The sequence below is a fragment of the Dreissena polymorpha genome, chromosome 2, assembly GCF_020536995.1.
Source record: "Dreissena polymorpha isolate Duluth1 chromosome 2, UMN_Dpol_1.0, whole genome shotgun sequence".
Lineage (NCBI taxonomy): Eukaryota > Metazoa > Mollusca > Bivalvia > Myida > Dreissenidae > Dreissena > Dreissena polymorpha.
In genome coordinates this window covers 19,740,743-19,764,692 of record NC_068356.1, presented here as the reverse complement: position 1 = coordinate 19,764,692, position 23,950 = coordinate 19,740,743, and the positions used below count along the sequence as shown (strand labels likewise).

The 23,950-nt window shown below is 33.0% G+C and overlaps 1 protein-coding gene across 2 annotated transcripts; it reads right to left on the bottom strand.

The window, feature by feature from the left end:
* Positions 1-1,188: 1,188 nt before the first annotated feature.
* On the bottom strand, positions 1,189-13,969 carry LOC127866130 (somatostatin receptor type 2-like). 2 transcript variants are annotated; one of them, XM_052406533.1, is made up of 5 exons: positions 13,743-13,969; positions 10,413-10,534; positions 8,259-8,326; positions 3,962-4,028; positions 1,189-2,848 (listed from the first exon to the last, which is right to left on the bottom strand). In XM_052406533.1, the coding sequence occupies exons 4-5, from the start codon at positions 4,002-4,004 to the stop codon at positions 1,524-1,526; spliced, it is 1,368 nt and encodes a 455-aa protein (XP_052262493.1). In that variant the 5' UTR covers positions 4,005-4,028; positions 8,259-8,326; positions 10,413-10,534; positions 13,743-13,969; the 3' UTR covers positions 1,189-1,523. The 2 variants fall into 2 exon arrangements, with proteins under 2 accessions (XP_052262493.1, XP_052262492.1); XM_052406532.1 differs by lacking the exon at positions 10,413-10,534.
* Positions 13,970-23,950: the final 9,981 nt, after the last annotated feature.

Below are 23,950 nucleotides of genomic sequence, written 5' to 3'. Positions count from 1 at the left end.
CCACATTGTTATACAAAATGCGATTTAAAAAGACCACGAAATGTTTATTTACTTTAACATAAAATAAGGTTCAAGATAGGTCTGTTTACACGGCCTATACCCTAAGACCAGATTACAGTGCAACAACACTTACGAAGTGCCACTACAAGCATTTGTGTTCATACATATTGGTTTATGAAACAAGCAAATTTGTCTGCATGCACAGACGTTTAATGCTTCTAACAAGGGTTCATCAAATAAGTATGTATTTGCAAATAATAAGATCTAACTTTCATTTTGTAGTAATATTTAATGACGAAGAAGACAAATGAATAACCAAATGATGAACAAAAATAATTGTACACTTGAGTGGTCATAAAATATCTCTTCTTGAAGGCATATAAGCTTTTCTTTGTTGTCATGGCTAAGTTCTCTTGTCTCTTTGTCCGCGTTTAGCACATCACTATGAGTGCTGTTATACAGTAGGAGTATAAGGATACATAAACTGAATATTTAAAAATGCATCGTAATTATCTTCATGGTTGAGTCACAAGTACACTTTTCAGTTTTCGATGATCGCGTATGTAATTTATTCGATCTCCTATGAAAATCATTTACTTTTAAATGATGGTTCCGAATACTAAATGTATTGCACGATTTGCCCACAAACGTCACATTGTGTGTTTTATTTATGACATGTAAGTTATAACTTAAATGTCGGTAAGTTTGTTTTACATTTGACTTTAATAGTGATATTGTTTTTAATCGTTGTCTTAAACATATGTTTTAATGTGATTTTCTTGTTTTTAGAAGTTGATGTTCATATTTCAGATAAGTAACATCGTTTGCATTTAATCATAGCAGTACAAATAACCATTTACTCTAGAATTTATATTGGAATAATGAAATTCCATTAACCTTAAGAAACATTGGGTTTGAAACAAAGCTTGTCTATTATTTAAGACCAAATAATATACAATACAGGGGAAACCATTACTACACAACATAATCCAACACTATTCATCTGATACGTTTTGATAAACACTATATGTACTAATTATTAAACAACATAATACACTGCACAATATATACTGTAAATGCAACGAGAGTATTTCAATTGTGTACTGTTATGAATATAATCGATAAAAACATAATTTCAAGACAAATACAATCTATTTGAAAATAAAATTTAGTTATACATATGTTTATTGATAACAAATACAATATTAATTTCGACAAATAAATCAAATTAATATTTACTCCTTGATTATGTTAAGTATCTTACTCTAACACCGCAATACACTCGTACATTTAAATTATATTAGTATGAAAATGTGAGTTTTTTACATTAAATTATGATGAATCTAACACAAAGCAATGGCTGAAACACTAGAACAAGCAGTATGTTAAAATGAACTATATTATACATTACAACAATACATAAACATTCTAACTATTACACACATAAAACGCGTAAGTAAAATACGGTATAATTGATAATAAAATATATATCTCAAGACATTTCAAACTATTCAACAGTTATGCTACTCGTCTTGTCCAGCTCGCTTTGTTTGTATTTCCTTGTCGACAAGGACAACCAATTCATCTCCCAGCATCATTTCGTTTTCATTCGGTTCTGTTTTCTCTACAGATAAAGGTGTCATTTGGAAAGCATTATTCGTGTGCATGCACGTATTTTCGGTCTGGTTCACCATTGAAGTGAATTCGAACTTTTCATCGCCTCCGTTTTCTTTTCGTATCGCTGAGCGTGGTAAAACGCTAGTGTCTGCACCGTAACTTTTTGATGATTCTATAAATCGCGTACAGTTAAAGGCTTTCAGAAAGCTTTTCCTAAATATTTCACTCAGAAATGCGTACAGTATTGGATTGATCATGCTATTCGCAAACGACAGTACCGTAAATGCGTTGAACATGTAAATCTTCCACTCTGGCAGTTCGGCATTTTCTGGTTTAAATGTCAAGTCAATTTGAAAACACCAGTATGGCAACCAACAAATAACGTACACGCCGATCGTAGCCAAAACCAAACGAGTGACCTTCCTGTTGGATTTTTTACGCTCTTTTGACTTTTTCCTGGGACCAACGCTTTTTAGGCGAAGCACTACAGACATATAAAAAACCGATATTAAAGTAACTGGGATTAGAAAACCCAACAAGAAAGTGTACCATGTGAAAGCTTTCTGTCCGCGTATTGGTTGATTATCAGGCCATATAACTGTACATCGTTCCAGATTGGGATTTTTAGGGTTTGCTACAGTTGTTGAGTAAAGAATGATGGGTAACATTACAAAGAATGTAATGGACCAAATACTTATACACACGAAAAAAGCAATGCGTGTTGTGCGGTAGTAGACCGACCTCACTGGATGACATACTGCAAGATATCTGTCCGCAGACATAGCAGTTAATGTTAGCACACTCGTAAAAAAGTTTATTGAAAAAGACACGAAGAATATCTTGCACATTGCTTTTCCAAAGATCCAGTGTTCAAGTATAGTCGTCGTAACAAGGAAAGGCAGACTTATAAGAAACAGCACATCTGACATGGCTAAGTTTAATATATAAAGATTGGTAACAGTCTTCATCTTCGAAAAACGAAGCACTACGTAGATGACTAAACCGTTGCCGATCAATCCGCACGTGCAAATTAATATATACGATGTGATCATCAGTATTTGTGGCACAGCCATAGAGCGCTGTTTGGCCATCTGTAAATTTGTATTTGCATCCGTAGTGTCGTTTTCATGAGTAGAGCTGTTATCTATGGTGCACAGTAGTTCGTATACATATACTCCGGTTGTATTTTGTACATCCTTAATTGCGCTAGATAGTGTTTCCATGGTGAAACCTAAAGAAAAGATATTTAAAAGACAATTGATTACCAGTAGTCATGGTTGTATAGATTAAACAATTTGACAGCCAATAAAGATTACAAAAAGTTGTTATTCTTTTACTGTCTGTCATAAGTAGCTAATTTTCATACCAGACATAAATATTCGTTTACGTTTTTCAAATTTTTACCATATTTGGCGATGTATAAAATATACTTATTGACCTTGCGAAAAATTTCCATTAACGATTTTGTACAAGTTGTATGTAAATGACAACTGTCCGGATTGTATCATGTCTACGTAGTATCTAACGAATTGTCAAGAAGATTACACGAGAATTATCTTATTAAGCATGTGAAAAATAAAATATGTTATAAAGGAATTAACTGGACGGGAAAATGTATCAATACGGTCAATTAATTCCATTACTGGATCAAACGACGCAGAAAGTTTTAGCGTGCAATCTCATATTTGAATTACTCGATAACATGATATTCTGCATACTACAGGATGAAAATTATTACATATCATGTAATGTTGTGATCAAAAATTATTTTAAAAAGTAAGCTATATAACACATACATTAAATGGTTTATATCGAAGACAATGACATTAGTAAGAATATATTATAAAAATACATGCACTCTCAATTGCTTTAAGACCAAACAAACATATATACTAAACCATTAAGAACGCAGATGTTCATCATCTTGTTTCCGACAATGTAGAATACTTGATAGCATGAAAGCATGAAATTGCTTTATATACCCAACTAAACGTTTTTCACAAATGAATGACAGGTTTCGGAGTCAACACAGTTAAGTTCTATTTATTCCAATATGTATGAACCAATAACGAATACGATTCGAATTATGATAACCTGTCATAAATATTAAATATATTTGACACTAAATTAGCAATTTTATTTGCCAAACAGTTCGATGAATATCAGTTTTGCCATACACTTGGAATGAAATGGTGGAGAGAAATGTAAAATGATAATACGTGTATGTAGTACATTAATTTTAAGCAATTTAATAAATTTAATCATTATCATTAATTACTGTATTCCCCAAAGTAATATCATATTATTAATCTCATGTAAATAGTTATAACTCGAACAGTATTACCTCGTGTTACAAATATTAATGCATCCGATGGTGTTGTTGTCATAAGAAGCCGACTTACTGGCTGGCTCTGAAACGGCAAACACATAACACAATTTAGGTCATGTATTCACAACATCATTAGTTAAATTATTCACTGAATGTTTCATTTATTCAAAGGAATATTTGGTTAATACAAAACGTGTTTGACACAAGCGTTTTCAATATTCACTTTTACAAAAACAGTATTTGACATAAAATGTTTAAATGTGTTGTTATTACAATTAACAGTTCCTTCTAGTCAAAATTAACTACATGTAACGATACATTTACTGTCTTATTACCGTTCTAATAGAGCATTTATTTCAACTTATCTGAATATATAACCAATACAAGTAATTATAAGTCAAACTTATTTTTATATACATTTACGGCATCAAATACACATTAAGCGAAACTTCAGCTACGCCAGTAGGAGAGTGCTACCATGTGGTGTTTCATTTATGGAACCGGCAGTGGGGCACACATGTTCTGGAGAAGAGACGTACGTATACGACAAACGCACACAAGAATGGGGTCATTGCCCTTGAAAACTCAATTCAAATAATTGAGTTTAAACCTGTTTTAAGTAGTTATACAATTTAAAATTTGAGAATAATTATTTACGTAAAATTGCAAGGTAAATCACAATGAACCTTTATTGTATCATTGTTTATTTTATAGCAATATAGACGAACAAACATATAAATTAAATTACCATTTTGGTACTGACTGGTTAAAAAAACCATTACTTTATTTTTTTGTTTAGGCATAATAAAATGACACAATAACGAGCATCACCCAGATCTCATGAAAAAACAAACTTCAGAGACTTAGGATCAAATCTAGTATAAAAGTCCAATTTACAGAGCTTGGTAGTGTATGCTTATCACAGTGCACATCATACTATTCCAAATTTAAAAAAAAACCTACAACACAATTACGAGTCAAATATTATTATTTTATTTTATTCACATCATTAACAATTCAAACCAGAAACACGCATGCCAGATAACTTACGCGCGTCAGTAAAAGTGAAGCCTTCATATTTTTCGCGAGATATAAAGTCAAAAGAGATGCCCTAGATAAAGGACCGTACGTTGTAGAAGGATATATCTTCTTCTGGTTTAGTTTACATTTGACCTCGTATAATGCACAAGATTTTACATTTACTTCGAGAAATATTATTGTCATTCGCCAACGGTGATGTTATTGTACGATCCTGAGACAGATTATTGACCTGCTTGCTAATTGAGTTCTCAAACCTAATGAAATACGAGCATTACTCATGCAAAGAGAGATTTTTTGCCGCATGGTATATATTTGTATAAACTTGAGGCAAAACATAAAATTGTTTGTTTTCACTAATAACGCCAAGACATACGATGACACAAAACCTCATAATCCCTATTTAATAATGTTTATACATCTTAGGGTAAATTTTGTTTATTTTTCGACCAAAGTGGCAGGGGCCACGAACTCGTTTTCTATGACTTCAAACGTATGTTAACAAGATTTATCATATGAGAATAGAACGTCTCGTTTAGGAGTGATATCGACATATTGTTAAATAAAACGTCGTCTGAATGGCCTGCTAAAAGAAATATCTAAACAATTATAAACTCATTTAAAGGTCTGGTACTGATGACATCAAAGTTGATCTTTTAATAGACCATTTAAGCATTAATAAAACATATCAAAATCAAAATGATTCTTAACAGTTTACAGGTCACATTGAAGAGTTTATTTGCCCATTTACAGTTTTAAAAATACATAAAAGTCATAGCTTAAGCATTACAAAAGCGCCGATGTGTCTAACAATGTCACAGAAACGTATATTGCACCTCAACGGGTTTATTTCTTCGTAAAGAGTTAAACATTGTAATCACATATTAAGGATGGTAATATGAATTAATATGTTATGATTATTATGTCCCTTTTTAAATAAAGGAGAAAAACATGTTGTTTCTAATTATAGAGGTATTACATAAGTTTTTTTTATATAGCTTAGCCATGTTAAAGTACATTGTGCAATCGATTCAATTATTTTTGCGAGATAATGTTAACACATCGTCCATCGGATTTAGACGTGATCGTAGTTCGATCGAACGAATGTTCATTATGTCATCAAAAGTTAAGAATATTAATAATTAAAAGTCGAAAATTTTAGTTTACTTGAATTATCAAAACACATTTGATAATGTAACATATATACGTGAAGCATTGCCGATCAAATAAGTACACATATAAATGAGTTGTAATTTGTTTAACATGATTAAGAGAATAAAAAACGTCATCAAGATACGTCTATTTTAGAGCCTTTTTATTTTGCGGTAGGTGTAAGACAGTGTGAGCCATTATCACAATTATTATACTAAGGTGTAAGACAGTGTGAGCCATTATCACCATTATTATACATAGGTGTAAGACAGTGTGAGCCATTATCACCATTATTATACATAGGTGTAAGACAGTGTGAGCCATTATCACCATTATTCGACATTTCATTCATAAAGGACATACATTACTGAAATGATGTTAATAATTGTATCTAAAATGATATCTTAAGTTTCTATATTTGTGATGTTTTGTGGAGATGAAATCAATAAGCGTTGCGATTGCAATTAAATTCTATCTTGCAGTATGTATTTAAGTAGGGATTATAATGACACGTTAACGCAAATAAAAATTTGAATATAGAAAACAAACGAAAACAAGATGTGTTTAGGAAACACTATGTCCCCACATATATTTGGCCTTTGACCTTGAAGGATGGTATTGATCTTGACCTTTCACCACTCAAAATGTGCAGCTGCATGGCATATATCAAGTTGCTATCTTCAATATTGCACAAGCTATGACCAATGTTAAAGTTTGACGCTAACAAACCAACACACAAACAGACAGGGCAAAAACAATATGTCGCACAGTTTAGACTTGGGGACATTAAAATAGCACACACATTCGTTTAGGTGGAATTTTAACCAACTTACTATTGAAATGGTTCATGAAGTATGCTAACTATGCATAAAAATTCACTGTACTGGTGAAACATCAAGAAAAATAAAGTCTCTTAATGAACGAGTCTTAAAAGCTGAAATAATTTTAATTTTATTAACAAAACACGTTCTCTCCTTAGCGCACAGACTTACTTCATATGCAACTGCTTTAGGTGAATAAGGCAGAGTTCCCCTCTATAATATATATATATATACCGTTAGGTTTTGGGTTTAAATTAGTAAAACAGCCTTGAATTGATGAGCATTGAGAAAATAAAAAAATATAATTTTATACAATTATTTTTTGGGCATTATACCAATAACAAATCTATTTGGTATCCATAGTAACTAAATATGTTTACATATATATAGCTAATATTACCATACATCCGTGAGGTACAAACTAACTCGCTTATAAGAAATATTGCACGAAACACTATCGTTTATTTATAACAGGTGTAACATGTGTTTTACTGCGTTTTTAATTTATTTTCTTTTGTAAACGATATGTTAAAACTTTTCATTGCAGTTCATGCGTATCAACAAAATTGCATTTACATTTGGCTAATGCTCTTTGCTAATATGTTGCATATTTGTAATAAGATGGTGAACGGCTTTTCAACGATGTTCCAATAACAAACTTGAAACATGACTTAAAATCTATTAGAATGTCATCCAGCTTTTAGATGCCGTTAGAATACATAAACGTGTCAGTAATTTAAAGAAAGTAGCCTACAGCCAATTTTCTATTGATAATTCCTCGGGAGAAATTCCCTTGCCTTAATTATTTTTATGTTAATATATTCAGATTTGTCCGCGAATGTCTAGTTCAAAATAAGTGAAAGGTAACATAAAGGTTAATATTCAATTAACATCCAGCTGTTTTTGCATCTTGTGTATAAGTATCCAAAAGAAAATCATGGACTGATTTAGAAACGCTTTTTCCCTTTGTCTAAATAATGTGGCGTTGTAATGCATACATAATGCACACTGTAACAGAAAATATTTTTATTTCAAAAACAGAACACTAAGCCATAAAACGCATCCGTAGGATTTTTTTTTGCATGTTGATTGTTAGTTATATTTTATTTTGTGTGTTCCTTCGGTATTTGCGGTCAATACAGTCGTATATAAATACAAAACAGGCAATATTGCAGACATCAGTAAGAACTATCAAGCATGTCACCGAGAAAAATTACTCTGAATTGAAATCGGTAAAATAATTCCATTTTAATCAACTGTGTTATAGAATCCTTTTTGCGTTTACTTTTTAGGTGCGTTACCTGGTGCTGACGCTTGAATAAACCAACATGAGCATCAGTGCATATTCCGTACGTTCGAATCGTCTTTTCTGAAAAAAGAGAGTAATTAATTCCTGTCCTAAAGAAGACAGTTAAAGCTTTTTGTTACATCATCGTATTGTCTAGCCTGTATTGTGCCAATCAGCGGAGCGTATGCAAAGCCAAGCAAGGCTGTGAAGATATTCCAAACATCAGCGGGTTTGAATTGTAACTTAATGGCCTTCACTTAGTTGTCCTAATGTTTGACAAGGTTATTAAGCAAGCATTATAGCGCAGTTGTTTAAAGCGATGTCTTCGGCATATTAGTTCATAGCTCCTAAGTCATGAATTCGATACCGTCTTTGAGTTGTGTTTTATTTTTATGATTCTTAGCTTGTTTGCTACCAAATTTCTCATTTTACATGATATTATGTTTGATTAACTTAATGAATATGTTTTAGTAAAGAGCATTCATGTACGAAATAGACCATTTGAAGCCTAAATGAAAGAAAAAAGGCAAACCACAATACAACTAGAAACAAATTTATAACATGCGAAGCATAGTTTCTTATAGACCTATTGAATGTCATAAGTTATTTAAAAAAATCTAAACAAATTTGTAAAAATCGAGCTATGAATTAAAGTTCAATAACAATTAGAACCCAATGCGTATACCAGTCCGTATTTTATTGGCGATTCAAGACTGTACAGGACCGGAAAGAATGGTTACCTAAGTTGATCTTCGCACGTTCTGATTTTTTGGGGAAAATACTACTTTTAAACTTATGTTCATCGAGGACTTTCTCAAAGCGCATTTAAATTAATAAGGATAATATTTAATAAGGAAAATGATTTTCCTATTGGATTCCGTCCGAGCAATTTTGAATTTAAATATCGAAATTGGTAAATTGTTTTTGCAACAATTTCTTAAATTTAGTGAACGCACAGTTTTCTGAATTCCCTATTTCTTAACAAAAAGAACAAAATACCCTCTTTAGTTACAATCTACAAAATTACGGTATAAACGTTTAATTATCGAAACTAAAATATAATTGTTTATAAGATATGTTATAAAAATGAAAGTCGTCTATCGCATACTTGATAAATAAATTTATAGAAGTAATATGAATGTTTGAAATATACAGCTCTTTATTTTCCTATTTCATTCGATGCATACTCGTGTTATCGATTTGTATCGATGGCGGTCGCGGTGCTGCATTGAAAGCTAGATATGTTTCGTAATAAAACTTCATTACGCGTAGTAGACTAATTCCTTAACAATTTGACGATATTCTTCATCTAGGGCTTAGCATTGAAATATATATTGTGTTTGCATCTGTTTAAAAAAGGACAGGGTCTGAATAAGTTTCAATTTACAGAAATTACCCGAACATTGTATCTGCTTATAAGGAACAGTCGAACAGATACGGTTACACAAATAAATATTTGTTTCTGAAAACAAGTAACCTACTTTGTTATAATCCTTGCAGAATTAAACATGTCTTGTTGGTTTCTCTGTTTATTTTCTCGTTTAAAACCAGGCACACGTAGCAGAGTCCAAAATAAATACGTTTTGGACACGAAAGCACCTTCAACTTATCCAAAATAATTAGTTGTCAAACAAAGGTATGAATGTTATGTTCCAGAATACTTTCACGAATCAAATGTAGACGAAGCTACGAAATGTTTAGAAAACGAAACGTAAATCATCTTCCAAAAGAATTAATTTCTTGGAATTTGTAAGATAAATTGAGAATACCATCGTTAACAATGACGTATGGATTATTTAACAGCAGGTACCACCAGGTAAGCGCGGGTCTGATAATACAAGGCCTGTGAAATCTTATATTGAAAAATATGCATCAATAAGAAAATTAATTATAACGGGAAATGTGAGCTCCGTTTTTGTGTTTTAGTTTGATATCAGATTGCTACATCATCAACAGCTCTGGTATATGACGCTTTGAAATTGAGGTAAGCTTATTTCACAAGTATTAGGATCATTTTAATAAAGAACAGCCGACCACGAATTTTAATATGAACGCTAAAATATTGAACGTTCACGACACTAAATAATTCTCAATCATAAACACACACTAAAATATCAAATAACAATAAAAACTTCACGCTTCGTTAAAATGAAGAAACCGTACTTACACAAACATAATTATTGATTTTAGATGGCTGGTCGGGAATTAATGGAACGGAGATTGTTGAAGCGCTGCGGGGCTGTCAAATACAATCTGGTCCTCGCTTGACGCATTTGTCCAAGCAATCAACTGTTGTGTTATTTGAGACACATGTCGTTTACATTACAATATGAAACGTAGTGTGTCGAACATCGTAATTTGAGACGTTTAATGTAGGAAAACTTTGTTGTTGTTATATGCGTTCAAATGCAATTTATACATTATCTTACCATATAAACAAATGTGTTGATAATTATTCGATATAAACAAATGTGTCGATAATTATTCGAAATGCATTATGAACAATAAGAACTCTAGTTTGGAATAATTTGATTAAATACTTGGATAGGAACTTAAATATAGTGATAAGTTATTAATATTAAAGATAAATAAGGGTCCACTGATAACATTTCATAAAGACAAAGATGTTAATAATACGAGCGTTCATTTGGAAACAATTCTCGGCATCAAAAAACTGTATTGTAGCCATGGTTGACATTTTCATTTTTAGATGGTCGCTTAGCGACCGTCTAAGGTTGTTAGTCTTAAATTCAGGTCGATGCGCCTTAGCTACTAGGAGCCCAATACCCGCTTACTAAGCGTATCCGCGCGAGAAAGAGTTGTATAATTTATGCAAGAGGTTTGAGTTCTCCAATTATATTAATTCACAAATGGAAACATGATATTAATATCGTGTTAAATGCAATAGTTTCGAACGGTGCTTTTATAGAAAAGAATCAATAAACAATGATCGTATTGTACGTGTCGCGAAGGAGATTGTTTATTAATGAATAAAATAGCCCACTTTCTGCAGCGTCTTCATAACGTAGTATTTTTGCTCAGTCCATTCATAATATGAGGCTATTAATAGATGCGCCTGTCGATAAACAAAGGAAAGTCCACGGGCGATAACAACGCAATAGGTTACGCTCTCACATACACCTAAATGACGTAGTTCAGGTCGTAAATTGAGGCTATTTATATATTCGGGAAAAAGTTAACGCTTATTTATATTCTCAATTTATAAAACGTTGAACATAAGTTCAACAATAACTTCAGCGATACGATAGACAAAAACAAAACAATGTTTCATAATCGCTAAACCCGAATATAACAAACACTTTATAAAAATAATAATACGAATGACCTGTTTCGTAACCTCGTTCATGCTACTACAGCGGGTATTTCTGGAAAACGTTCTTTGGTTCTCAACAGATAGCGGCGATCTTTTGTATTTACGGGTGCAAGCAACGCAATAGTAGAAGCTTAGTGGAAGGTTTAGCTTGTTTATATTCACACTTCTCAATACATAGACAGTTGGATATGAGTTCATCACTTACTACAGGCATACTATAGGCAACCTCGAAAATGCTTTATACTCGCTAAAACCGAAAACAACTAAATATATTATATTAAATATATTTATAACAATACATATCTTTTAAAAATGTAGTCGGCGTATACGCTAACTTTGAAATAAAGTTTGCGATTTACTTTTCTAAATAAATAAATACACTTAAACTATTGTGTTGTGTTTTTCACTTGTAAGTTGCATATTCACCGCATGAAATCTGTGTTAGCATTGTCAAACCACACATTAGTGTGAGTAGATAAAAAATATACTACGGGAGAGCACTTCATATGTGTCCTCATATGCCTTGTTATGAGTATCTTTCTTCACTATCGAAATATATCGTATGTTGATATTTGATTATAACGCAGTTTTCTTTCGACACATTTAAATCACACGTCAATAGCGCCGTCATGCGAAAATGGTTCTTATGCGTTTCGGCAAGCGTTATTTAAATCCAACATGTGCTTTTGCGCAGTCAGGCCATAGGCGATATGTTATGTTTCTCCTTAGAGATATAGCTGAGTGGGCTATTTATATGATGGGCGCATATGGAATAAGATCCATTTTCGCATGACGAGGGTCATTAAAAATCTCATTGCGAATTGAAAATGCCACATTTAAGAACAATGCTTTTTGATACAAAATTGAATTCAAAATAGCAAACTTGTTAATAATGGCAGCCTATGCACACATTAAGGAATGATTTCCAGACGTGCTGACCAAGTACGGCAAACATTGTGGTATGATAATTAAACGATTTTCTCTTATCGTGACACTATACTATTTCGCTAATGATTGTTTTCTCATCTTAGAGGCGAAAGTGAAATTCTGCGAGATGGATTGTAACGCGTAATTGTAACAGGGCCACAATTTGTGTCGTTTGAGCATACAGAGAGTAGTCCGGAATTCCTTACACTAAACAGTGCTACATCCTTTGAATTGAGCACATACGCAGTGATGTAGCAAAAATTCAGAGGTTGTATCTCGAATCAGCTTATTAAATATTCGAAAATATTCATGCGTGTCTGTTGGCGTTATGTAAAAGTCACTAAGATGAAAACTGAGTAAAACAGCTACGCCTAAAAGCGCATTAGTGCTCTATACCTATGTTTATGTCAGCGTTGTTGACACCGTTTGAACTGCTCGGGTAACAAGTAAAGCATAAACAGCAATGTTTATATACTTTTATTTCTACATATACATGATATGGACGATTTTGTATATTTTCAATTTGTATATGGTGTCAAAAATCAAAAGTTTTGTACACGGAACTTCCATTATGAATTTATATTCTTGGTGAGATAGTTAATTGGATATTAGAAAAAATATTCCTTTAATATGACGTTGACTGCAAATTTCTTTATATTAAGTTCTCATTACCATTTTCATCATACTTTCTATGTTTTCAGAACGTCCAAAAAGCATGTTCTTTTTATTTTGTCTATGTTATTTCTATGAAATAATAAGGATGATAAAAAGTGCTCACAAAACTCGACCCGTGCGCTATGACACACACTTTATAAAGTTGAATGGCGTGTGTTCATTTCAAATTTGCGATTGATTTTGAAAAACGAATTGCGTGTTAAATTATGCCATAGCGAACATCTTCAGCGCCTTCAGCGCTTTGATATCATATGTAAAAGACATTTCACTGTACAGGTATTCAAACACAATTACCATTGCTAAATTGAAATATATGAGTTGTCTAGATAGTGACATACATATTATATAAATCTTTCTACTTATACAACAAAATTATACGAACACAAAATAAACGCATGACATATATATCAATAAATTTTCATAACAACTTTATTTGCTTTCATAAAAATGTATATTATAAAAAATTTCATACGTTAAAGCGTTGAATTTTGTGCTCATTGCAACCTTCAATTGCATTTCCATTTAAATGCGTTAATATAACAAATTAAAAAACAAACAAACCTTATTTATATTAATATCCAAAACGTTTTCCGTGTGTGCGATCCCTCTCTGACAGCAGTCAGAATACAAACAGGTACCTCGTAAAACTCGATACAGACTTTATAAACAACGAGCCGCATCGCTCATGGCATAGCGAAGGCTGAACAAAGCCAATATTCCAAGCCTAGTACTAACATTCACTAGCGATTGACTATTGAATGGGTAACTTCCATCTTAGGCGAAATGAGTTGATGAATACAAATGTGAATGGTTATTTTCTTATTTTTTGTATCTGTTACTTATCAAGGATAATATACATTGCACGAATGCTGTTTAATTGTAAAATATTTATAATATTTATAGAAATTTGATTTATCGTATGCATCCGTTTCCTTTTCATTTTAGTACATTAAATTAGAACTATCAAAAAAAAACGGTGTTGAAGACGCGTTGACGGGCATTTTCCATATGAACAGGGGGGCATGCGTATACGGGAGCTAACCGCGTTAAAGTTAAGTTTTTGGAACTAAACTTCCAAGATGTAAACGTACACACATACTGTTTATTATGAGAGAAAATGATATTCGAACATCCAACATCTCGAAGGTCAAGACATTAAACAACAAATGTGTCGACGGTTTTGTTTCAATAACTTTTTTATTCCGATGTCTATGGTATTGAAACAAAAAACCGAGGGGAGCACAAACACCGTAGAGCCGAAAGGGCTTATTCATTTAAAAGAACTATAAATATAAAATGGCTTACCGGGTGAGAATATCCGCTACTCCTTCACGAAAAACACGAAAACGACGCAATCTTGGAAGTTTAGTTTAAAAAACCTCACTTGAACGCGGTAAGCTCCCGAATACGCATGCCCCCCCTGATGAAGGAATGTTAAAAAAAATGAATATTTTTATTGTGCTTGACATAATATTTTAAAACTTCTAAGAGTTTTCAAATAAAAAACAAACTCGTTAATAAAAAATTCGGTTATATTGTAAACAGAGAATGTCAAATATTCGACTAAATGGAATATATAGGGGAAGGTAGGGGGGGGGGGGGGGGGGGTGGTAAAACCTGATAATCAGATTAAACGAGTTCACGATTTCTGTGAACTAAATACAGGCTGTATCTTTTTGGTCGGAAAACCTGTGAATATAACATGATTTATAAACGTGTTTGCCAAATAATCAGGATGTTATTGTAAACGTTTTAGGGAAATAGGTTTCCAATAGTTTATTAATGACGAAAGAGAAAGTTTACTTCTGGAAACATCAAGCGGGCCTATGGGTTATCTATATATTATTTTAAAGTAATACCGATACGATTTATGGTTTATTCACTTTCCGATAGGTCAAGCTGGATATAGTATGCATTACATGTTCAAATATTGTTTATCAAAGCATTTGTTAAATTGAGTCTTATTTTCAGAGATAATGAATGCATCCGGATATAAGAAAATATGTGTTTATCAATTAAGTGATTAAAATTTGTTTGCTTCATAATCTTTACACATACGTAGACGAGATGCACAGCAAATTAAATATATGAACTGTTTTGGCTTATTTATTGATTATTCACATATTCCTAAGATAAGTACATAACTAATTATGCTGTTGTTTGCAGATAAAGATGCAACTATACAGTTTACGACTTTTTATGTATATTATGTAAGGATTGAGGTATTTATTAAACAAAAAAGCATCTTGATCATCATCATCTCACTTTATCATATTCTATACATTCAAAGCGACAGTTTTTAGATTGCTTTAATTTTGTAACGAAATAAACTAGTTTCGAACGCGCAGTAGTTCAATAAAAAAAAAGAACCAGCTAAACTTTTCCGAAACGATGCAATCAACAACTTACAATGTGTTGTTTATCTATCTAAGAATAATTTCACTAATTTTTAAAATCCCATTCAAGCATTTTAAACACACTGGATATAACCTTAAAACTATCTTAATGTTGGTATAGTACTGGTTGAGTAGTAAATTTACACAACTTAGAATACAATAACATTTTATTGTATTATACAAAAAAGAGCTTATTTCATAATCAAATTATTTCTAAGCTAAAGTTAATTGGTGTAACAAATTGAAAGACTCACTTCAAACGATCAGATTTTTCCTTTCACCGTTATCTTTTATCTCATAACAATGCGATCAATTCCAGTTTATCGACTGGCATTTAAAAGCATTTGCAGAAAATGTTGGAGATTAGGACTGACATATTAACAGGAATTGACAGATTATTTGAATCGCGTAAATCATTAGTAGGGGATTTGCAACCTCCATGCCAGTCTTTGAAATATCATATTCATGAAACAACTACGTGAAACTGTTGGTTAAATGTCAATTGTGGCATTAAAAATAAATGAAATGCACACACACACACACACACACGCACGCACGCACGCACGCACGCACGCACGCACGCACGCACGCACGCACGCACGCACGCACGCACGCACGCACGCACGCACGCACGCACGCACGCACGCACGCACGCACGCACGCACGCACGCACGCACGCACGCACGCACGCACGCACGCACGCACGCACGCACGCACGCACGCACGCACCACACACACACACCACACACACACACACACACACACACACACACACACACACACACACACACACACACACACACACACACACACACACACACACACACACACACACACACACACACACACACACACACACACACACACACACACACACACACACACACACACACACACACACACACACACACACACACACACACACAACCACACACACACACACACACACACACACACACACACACACACACACACACACACACACACACACACACACACACACACACACACACACACACACACACACACACACACACACACACACACACACACACACACACACACACACACACACACACACACACACACACACCACACACACACACACACACACACACACACACACACACACACACACACACACACACACACACACACACACACACACACACACACACACACACACACACACACACACACACACACACAATTTTAACCGTTTTTATATTTTTAAATAATTATCAATTCATTAAATTGATCTATGGACCTAAAAAGAGAAGATCGAGCGAGCACGAAAAAAAAATAAAAATATGATTTATTTTATTTTCGATGCAATCAATCACAGGGGAGCTCAACGCCCGGAATTTACAAATTATATAAGTATGTGTTAAACATTTCTGCGCAGCGCATTCATCTTTTTTTAAGGAGGACATAATGTACGATAATATGTTAAACGAACAATACACAGCGCATGCCTTAAAATATGTAGACTTAGAATAGAAAACAAGCAAAGACTGCTTTACACTCGAATTCGGGAAAAATGACAAACGAGCGCTATGGAATGAAATATACTTGAATTTCTTATATTAAAAAAAGGCAAGTCCGACGAGCGTATTATCAAATGTTTGCGACCAATACTGACTTAAACATGCGAACTATTGTTGAAATATAACGGAATTCGAAACGTATGTAAGGAGGAAAGACAAACTTATCTAGCATCCGTATTTATTTCGGTTATCTGTATTCAAGCATGAAAGCAAACTTTTTAGAACAGAACATGGTATTTGCTATACAGGTTATAATTAGACTCGTTACTGACTCTGAACAGCATCATTTATTTGCAGTGTGCTTATCCTACAACAGATATCATAACCACCAATTACGATATTGGAAGACATGTCTTGATTTAAAAAAAGCAAATAAATTCGAAACACTTTTTTCGTTTAATAATTAACACCATTCAATACTTAATTGAACCTTAAGCAAATAGACATAACATGGAATAAAAGTTATTGGATTTCGTCGAATAGCATCATACACAAGTAAAATGTGTGTTATCAAATTTTCTTTGTTAGGACATAACAGTTCGAAACGGTATACACACGCCGACATTTTCCCGCAAATGTGCCACAGCTTACCAAAGCGTTTAATTCTAACTAGCTGCGGAGACATATATTAATAATAAGCAAGACGTTAACTTAATCAACATCCTACGAAATCTAAATATTTGCGATTATGTATTCACGATGTGCTTAATAAAGATAAACATTACAATAATTTAGACTCGTTCGCAAGCTACTGGGAATTATGGTCTTATAGATGTAAATGAACTGCATATTTAATCCTTTCTCAAATCTCAAAAGACGGGAAACGTACTTGGCTCACCACTTTGCCAAACCAAACAATAGCACTTTTATGCCAACACAAATCTCTGATCGCATTCAGTATAACTTTCTCAAAAAAAAATAACGCATCATCAATTCCGCTTTTCCATTAGAATGCAGTAAATAAAGAAACATGTATATCTTAAGAAATAAATTAAAATAACTTTTTCAAAGAACAACCCAATATGTGTTTGATGATTTAAAAATGTGTAAATGTCATTACGACGCCATTAACCAAAATCCACCAAGAATCAAATAACTTTAGTTCATAAACAGTAGAAAAACGTAACTTGTAAGGATGTATGATGTTGTATAATAGTATATGTATTATACATGTATGGCCGTTTGGGATTTAACGATTAATAATACAACAACAGCTCCATGAATTGACATATATGAACGTAATGAGGTTAAAACATTTCTGACAAATTACAAGCAAAGAAATGTCATATTTATTTTATAAATTCATACATTTAAATCGTAAATATTGACTTCAATTTTCTTGATGCAATACAAGTTAACGATTGACAGTGAGAATAATACTTTCTTGGTGTACACTCATATATTTCGCAATGCTCAAGATACCATCTGTCTCTGGTTTATGTATGTTCTCGAACATCAATTATGAGTTATAGAAGTAAAACGACTTGAAAGAAGTAGGGTACGAATCAACAACACTTTTTGAATATTAGGTGTAGACGAGGTCTGTCTAACTATCTTAATTTGTTATTATATACGAGTGGTGTTAGATAAATCACAGATGAGTGTGGTTAACACATACAGTAGATATAACATTCTTCCCATGTCGGCTGCTGTATTTGACCAAATGGTCGACCTATTTGAAGGAATTATCATATGATGAAGTAGAAGCAAATATAAAAACATGGTTAGTTTTGATCACATATATATGTATTAAGCAGGGCTTAGAAAGCCGCAGATCGAGTATTGCAAGTGGATTTAGTTTTTATGATACGTTGATCCGATTTATCTCATCATGTTCGCTTTTGTCTTCTGTATTTCAAATCCTGAAAATGGCTGAAAACATCCACTTAAACGTAAATTGACGTATTGAAAATAAAGAACATCCTTTCATTAAACCACGCATGTTTACGTATAGGGTTTAATTAGAAATAAAGTTCAGTTACTTGTTCACAATGCTAAAAAAGATTATTTTAACATCGTACTTGATCAAAATAAAAATGATTCATCATCCTTATGGAATACTCTTAAAAATCTTGGTTTGCCTTCAAAGAAAGGTTCAGCAACATCTGGCTCCAACATGTGTTTAAACATTGATAATAATATTTGTTTTGAAAAGAAACTTATTGCTGAAACATTTAATGAATTCTATACAACTATTGCATGTAAACTTGTTGCAAAATTACCTGAAAGTGTACACAAATTTGGTGTTAATTTTGTTAATTCTTTTTATGCAAATAAGGGTGTTTATTCTAATAGTTATTCTTTTTCCATTGTAACTGAGAGTAAAGTTCTTAAATATTTAACTTCGCTTGGTACAAAGAAAGCTACTGGCCTAGATGGCATACCTTCGCGTTTTGTCAAAGACGGGTCCTCTGTTATTGTTAGTCCCTTAACTCACATCATTAATTTGTCCCTCATACAAGGTCAAGTCCCCGATGATCTTAAGACGGCAAGAGTTGTTCCCCTCTATAAAAAGGATGACAAATTGTCTGTAGGTAATTACCGGCCTGTGTCCATTTTAAATGTTATTTCTAAAATCCTTGAAAAGGTAGTTTATGACCAGGTTGAATCTTATTTTAAAGATAATAAATTATTGTATAAATTTCAGTCAGGTTTTAGAAGTGGCTTCTCCATGGATACTTGTTTAATTCACCTAACAGATTTTATCAGGTATGAAAATGATAAAGGTAATATTGTTGGCATGGTTATGTTAGATTTACAGAAGGCGTTTGATACAGTCGACCACTCAATTCTTCTCATGAAGCTTCGTGCATCCGGTCTTAGTGATAGCATTTTAAACTGGTTCAAATCATACTTGTCGGATAGAAACCAGCTTATTGATGTCTCCGGTACCTTTTCTTCTAAGGCCAGTATAACCTGTGGTGTACCCCAAGGCAAAATCCTTGGACCCCTTCTTTTTCTAATTCACGTGAAAGATATGTCAGCTGTGGTTAAAAATAAATTGTTATTATATGCTGATGATTCTGGAATCCTTGTTTCTGGTAAAAGTGTACTTGATGTTGAAAAGGCACTAACAGATGATATGAACTTGGTTAGCCAATGGTTGATCGACAATAAGTTGTCATTGCACTTAGGTAAAACTGAGTCAATTGTGTTTGGGTCCAAGCAAAAACTTAGGTCACAATTTAGCATTAATATATCTTGTAATGGTACACCCATTGCTTCTACATCATCCGTTAAGTTGGAATTTTTATTCTATGTTATGTTGTGAACTGTGTATATGCTTCCTATGCCGAAATAAATCTATCTATCTATCTATCTATCTAATTTCGTTAAGGTGGATGTAACGCTGGTCGAAATATTTGCATTGTAAGAGCTGGATTAAAAATGCATACAACTTCAAACTAAGTTAACTGTGTTTGTATCTGATTTTAATTATTTACATCTTTAACAGTAAATACATTCGCACATGTTATTTCAATTAAGATTCATATTAGTTTCATATACTTTATTACTTTCGGTGATGTGTGTATTTAAATACTACACAATATATAATACATACTTATATCATCCATTTTGTGAAACGAGTGTGATAGCTGCAATAATAAGAAATACATTTCAAGTGAAAGATTTGTGGCATTTGATGCCGTTGTATTGTGCATAATACACTTGTGTTGGTCATTGTGAATGGCATTTGACAATGGTATGCTGCTTTCGTTTTATTGTACGTAAAATCATGAAAGTAAGAAATTGCATAAAGCACAATCAGTATCAAAACCAAATCAAATATTAAATCACAGCAGAGTTTCAGTTCTTGTTAGAAATCTATGTTGGCAAAATTAATTGCAGTGATAAGCAATTCCAACGAATAGACATTTAATCAGTCAATGTTTGAAAGAATGAAGGAAAGAATTATCTGATTGCAAGCTAATTTGGATTCAGATATTCTTCATTTGTTTTTCGTATCCATTCCAAAGTTTATAATTCTTATTAAAGCAATCGTATTTCATTGTTAAAGTTATCAACAATTACGATCTAAATATAACCTGTTTGAACTGAATTTAAAAAAATGTTTTTATTGTTATTGTAAAAAGTTATTTAGAATGATTTTGATCGACACTAACAATGCCATATTCATATGTTGTGATCGCAATGTTGTTTTAACGGATAGAGTTATTATTCCGGGTGAAGCTTATTAAGTCTGATTGTATATTTTAAATACTAGTATAAGTCCATCGCTTTCGTATGCGAAGATTAACAAGACAAAATCAATATTAAAAATATGCCATCATACTTTGATACACGCGGTTCTCTTACAAAGCAAAATTGTCTGACTACGATAAAACTTCGTTTAGAATTTTCTAGCATCGAAATTCGAACCTCAAGGGAAATGAGTGTTTTATCTTCAAACTAAAACGTCAAGTACATGCGGGTTGTAATTCAAAGTAAATTGTAAAACCGAGTTTTTAACGAAAGGTTCTTTTTAATTTGCTATGATTATCACACACAAAACAGACTAATTTGATTGTAGAAATAGTTATTGAAATAGGCGACACACCATTCAAAAGTCGACCCTGTTTTTTTTGACAATTGCCTTGTGCGAAATGTCCCTTACTTTATTGTTTCATGCTTGTTACGCGCTAAAATAGGCATTATCGCTAGCAAAATAGGCTTGCAGATGTAGTGAAAGATGCGACATATCGTTTAATAGTCGACCTTTGTTCTGTAGAGTCTTGTGCGAATCGCCAACATGTCAAATGTCGCTAACTTTCATGTTTCATGATATTAGGCGCTGGAAAATTTAAGACCAGAGCGTAACATGTTATTTGACCACGGACACATGACTTGTTTTTTAGTCTAAACCTATTTGTTTTACATTGATTGCATTGAAAGCATAATGTTTATTTGGAACGCTCTCGAGTCCGTTTTCTGTGACTAGAACCAGCTCTTGTTCTTTTTCGGGGAGAACGCTCCCACTGTGGAGATTGAACCCGAAGAGGGACACAATAACAAATACGCCTCGGCGCCCTACTGGTTTATTAACCTCGTGTCTATTACAAATGCGGAGATGCACATCCAGTTTTAATTTACAGACATTGCCAAAATCAAAGCAGAAAATGGCACACAGGCCCACTTTATACAATTTGAAACATTTCCACATTTTTTTGTGCTAGTAAACATGTGACTATATAAGTTGTCATATGCAAACAAAAGACAGGTTACGGATAAGTGTCTATGCAGGCGTAATATAAAACGTTTGACATTCGTAAGATGCCTGTATTTCTTGTCCTGTTGGTAATTTTGTTTTAAAATATCAAACAACTACATTCGTGCAACTTTATAAAAAGTATAATTATTTTATCCACTACTTCTATATTAGAACGCAACACTTATCAACATACAATTATCAAAAAAGGTTCACCGCCTTGGTCTGGCCCATGCAAATAATTGCGGGTTTAAAGCGATTTGATGTCTAGCCGAATCTCACAAAACACGCTTCTCAAATTATCTCAATTCTATGTACCTATAAAGAGAAATGAAACCATGAAGACCAAAACGTGACGCGTTAATCGAATGCTTCATATAAAGTTTATTGTACCCGCGTAGTTAATATCGGAAATTTGTTCAAACGAATAGGAATTATAATTTCAGTGATTCGTATACAAAGATAAATGGTCCCCTCATAAAAGATTTAAGCTAAGTTCGCGAGTCATCTACGGAAAATCGTCAAACAAAAGGTGTTGACAAAAGATCGTAAATATGTTGTATTTACATAACATAACACAGCTCCTCTGCTTACAGCCACTGTAGACATAAATATTACAACAACTAAATTGCCTAACAGTTGCACGTGAAGTTAAATGTATCGGAGCACCATAGGTAACACAATTAGTTGTCAAGTATTTTGCTTAATAGTTAAACATAATGTAGAAGAAGACATTATGCTTAGTTATTGAAATATTATCAACGCACACTAATTTCTGAGTATGTCCATAGAAATTGAAACAAATCTAAATATTGTGTCGACTAGATGTTTAATTGCAAATCGATTTTGCTGCTGTAAAAAGTATAATTTAAAGAACGATGTATTTACACAGTGTGTTATGTAAACGTTAACCTTATGCTCTTTACAAACGCAGTAGTGCTCAATTAGAGGTTGACACGTACAACAAGAAGCAATAGTTATGAGTCTCTTGTGAATGTTTTATTCAATAAATGACATGGCATTTAAACAACAATAATACTCAATAGGACTGCTATTTTGTAATTTATTTCCATTAATTAAAAATATGAATTGAAATCAAACAGTGTGTTTATTCGGTTAGCTTTGGAATCGGTATACACACACATCATAGAAGAACATAAACAATAACGCGCGCATGAACGCCTTTCATTCGCAGCTGGTTAGTATACAAGCCAGTTCATGCGTAAAAGGTTTCTATACTGAAGTGTATAGTCAAGGTTAGATGTGCTGATTCCTTATCCAAAAGAATCAAAGATACCGCACTTGGTTAAAAATTTAAATATTCATATTTTTATCAATTTTTTATTTTATTTTTTATTTTGATCATTGCAGTCAAGGATAACCCATGAAAGTGCAAGCACTTATTTCCAATGGAGTTCTTTGGTTTTTGCTGTAGAAACATCAAGCAGTAGACAGTATTGAGATACAAAGAATCCGGGTGCGATACTCTAGCTCTTTGCGAATAGATCAATTGGTTCTTTTACGTGCTCGTTGTATAGCACCGATACACACGAGAATTAGCTGGGTTTCATACCAGTACATCTCTAGTTGGGTGGGAAATACTTGAAGCATTTCTAAAAT

Coding starts and splice junctions, on each gene's coding strand:
- LOC127866130 (XM_052406533.1), bottom strand. CDS start 4,004: ATGACAACAACACCATCGGATGCATTAATATTTGTAACACGAG. Junction 2,849..3,961: donor ATTAATATTTGTAACACGAG/GTAATACTGTTC, acceptor TCTTTTCTTTAG/GTTTCACCATGGAAACACTA.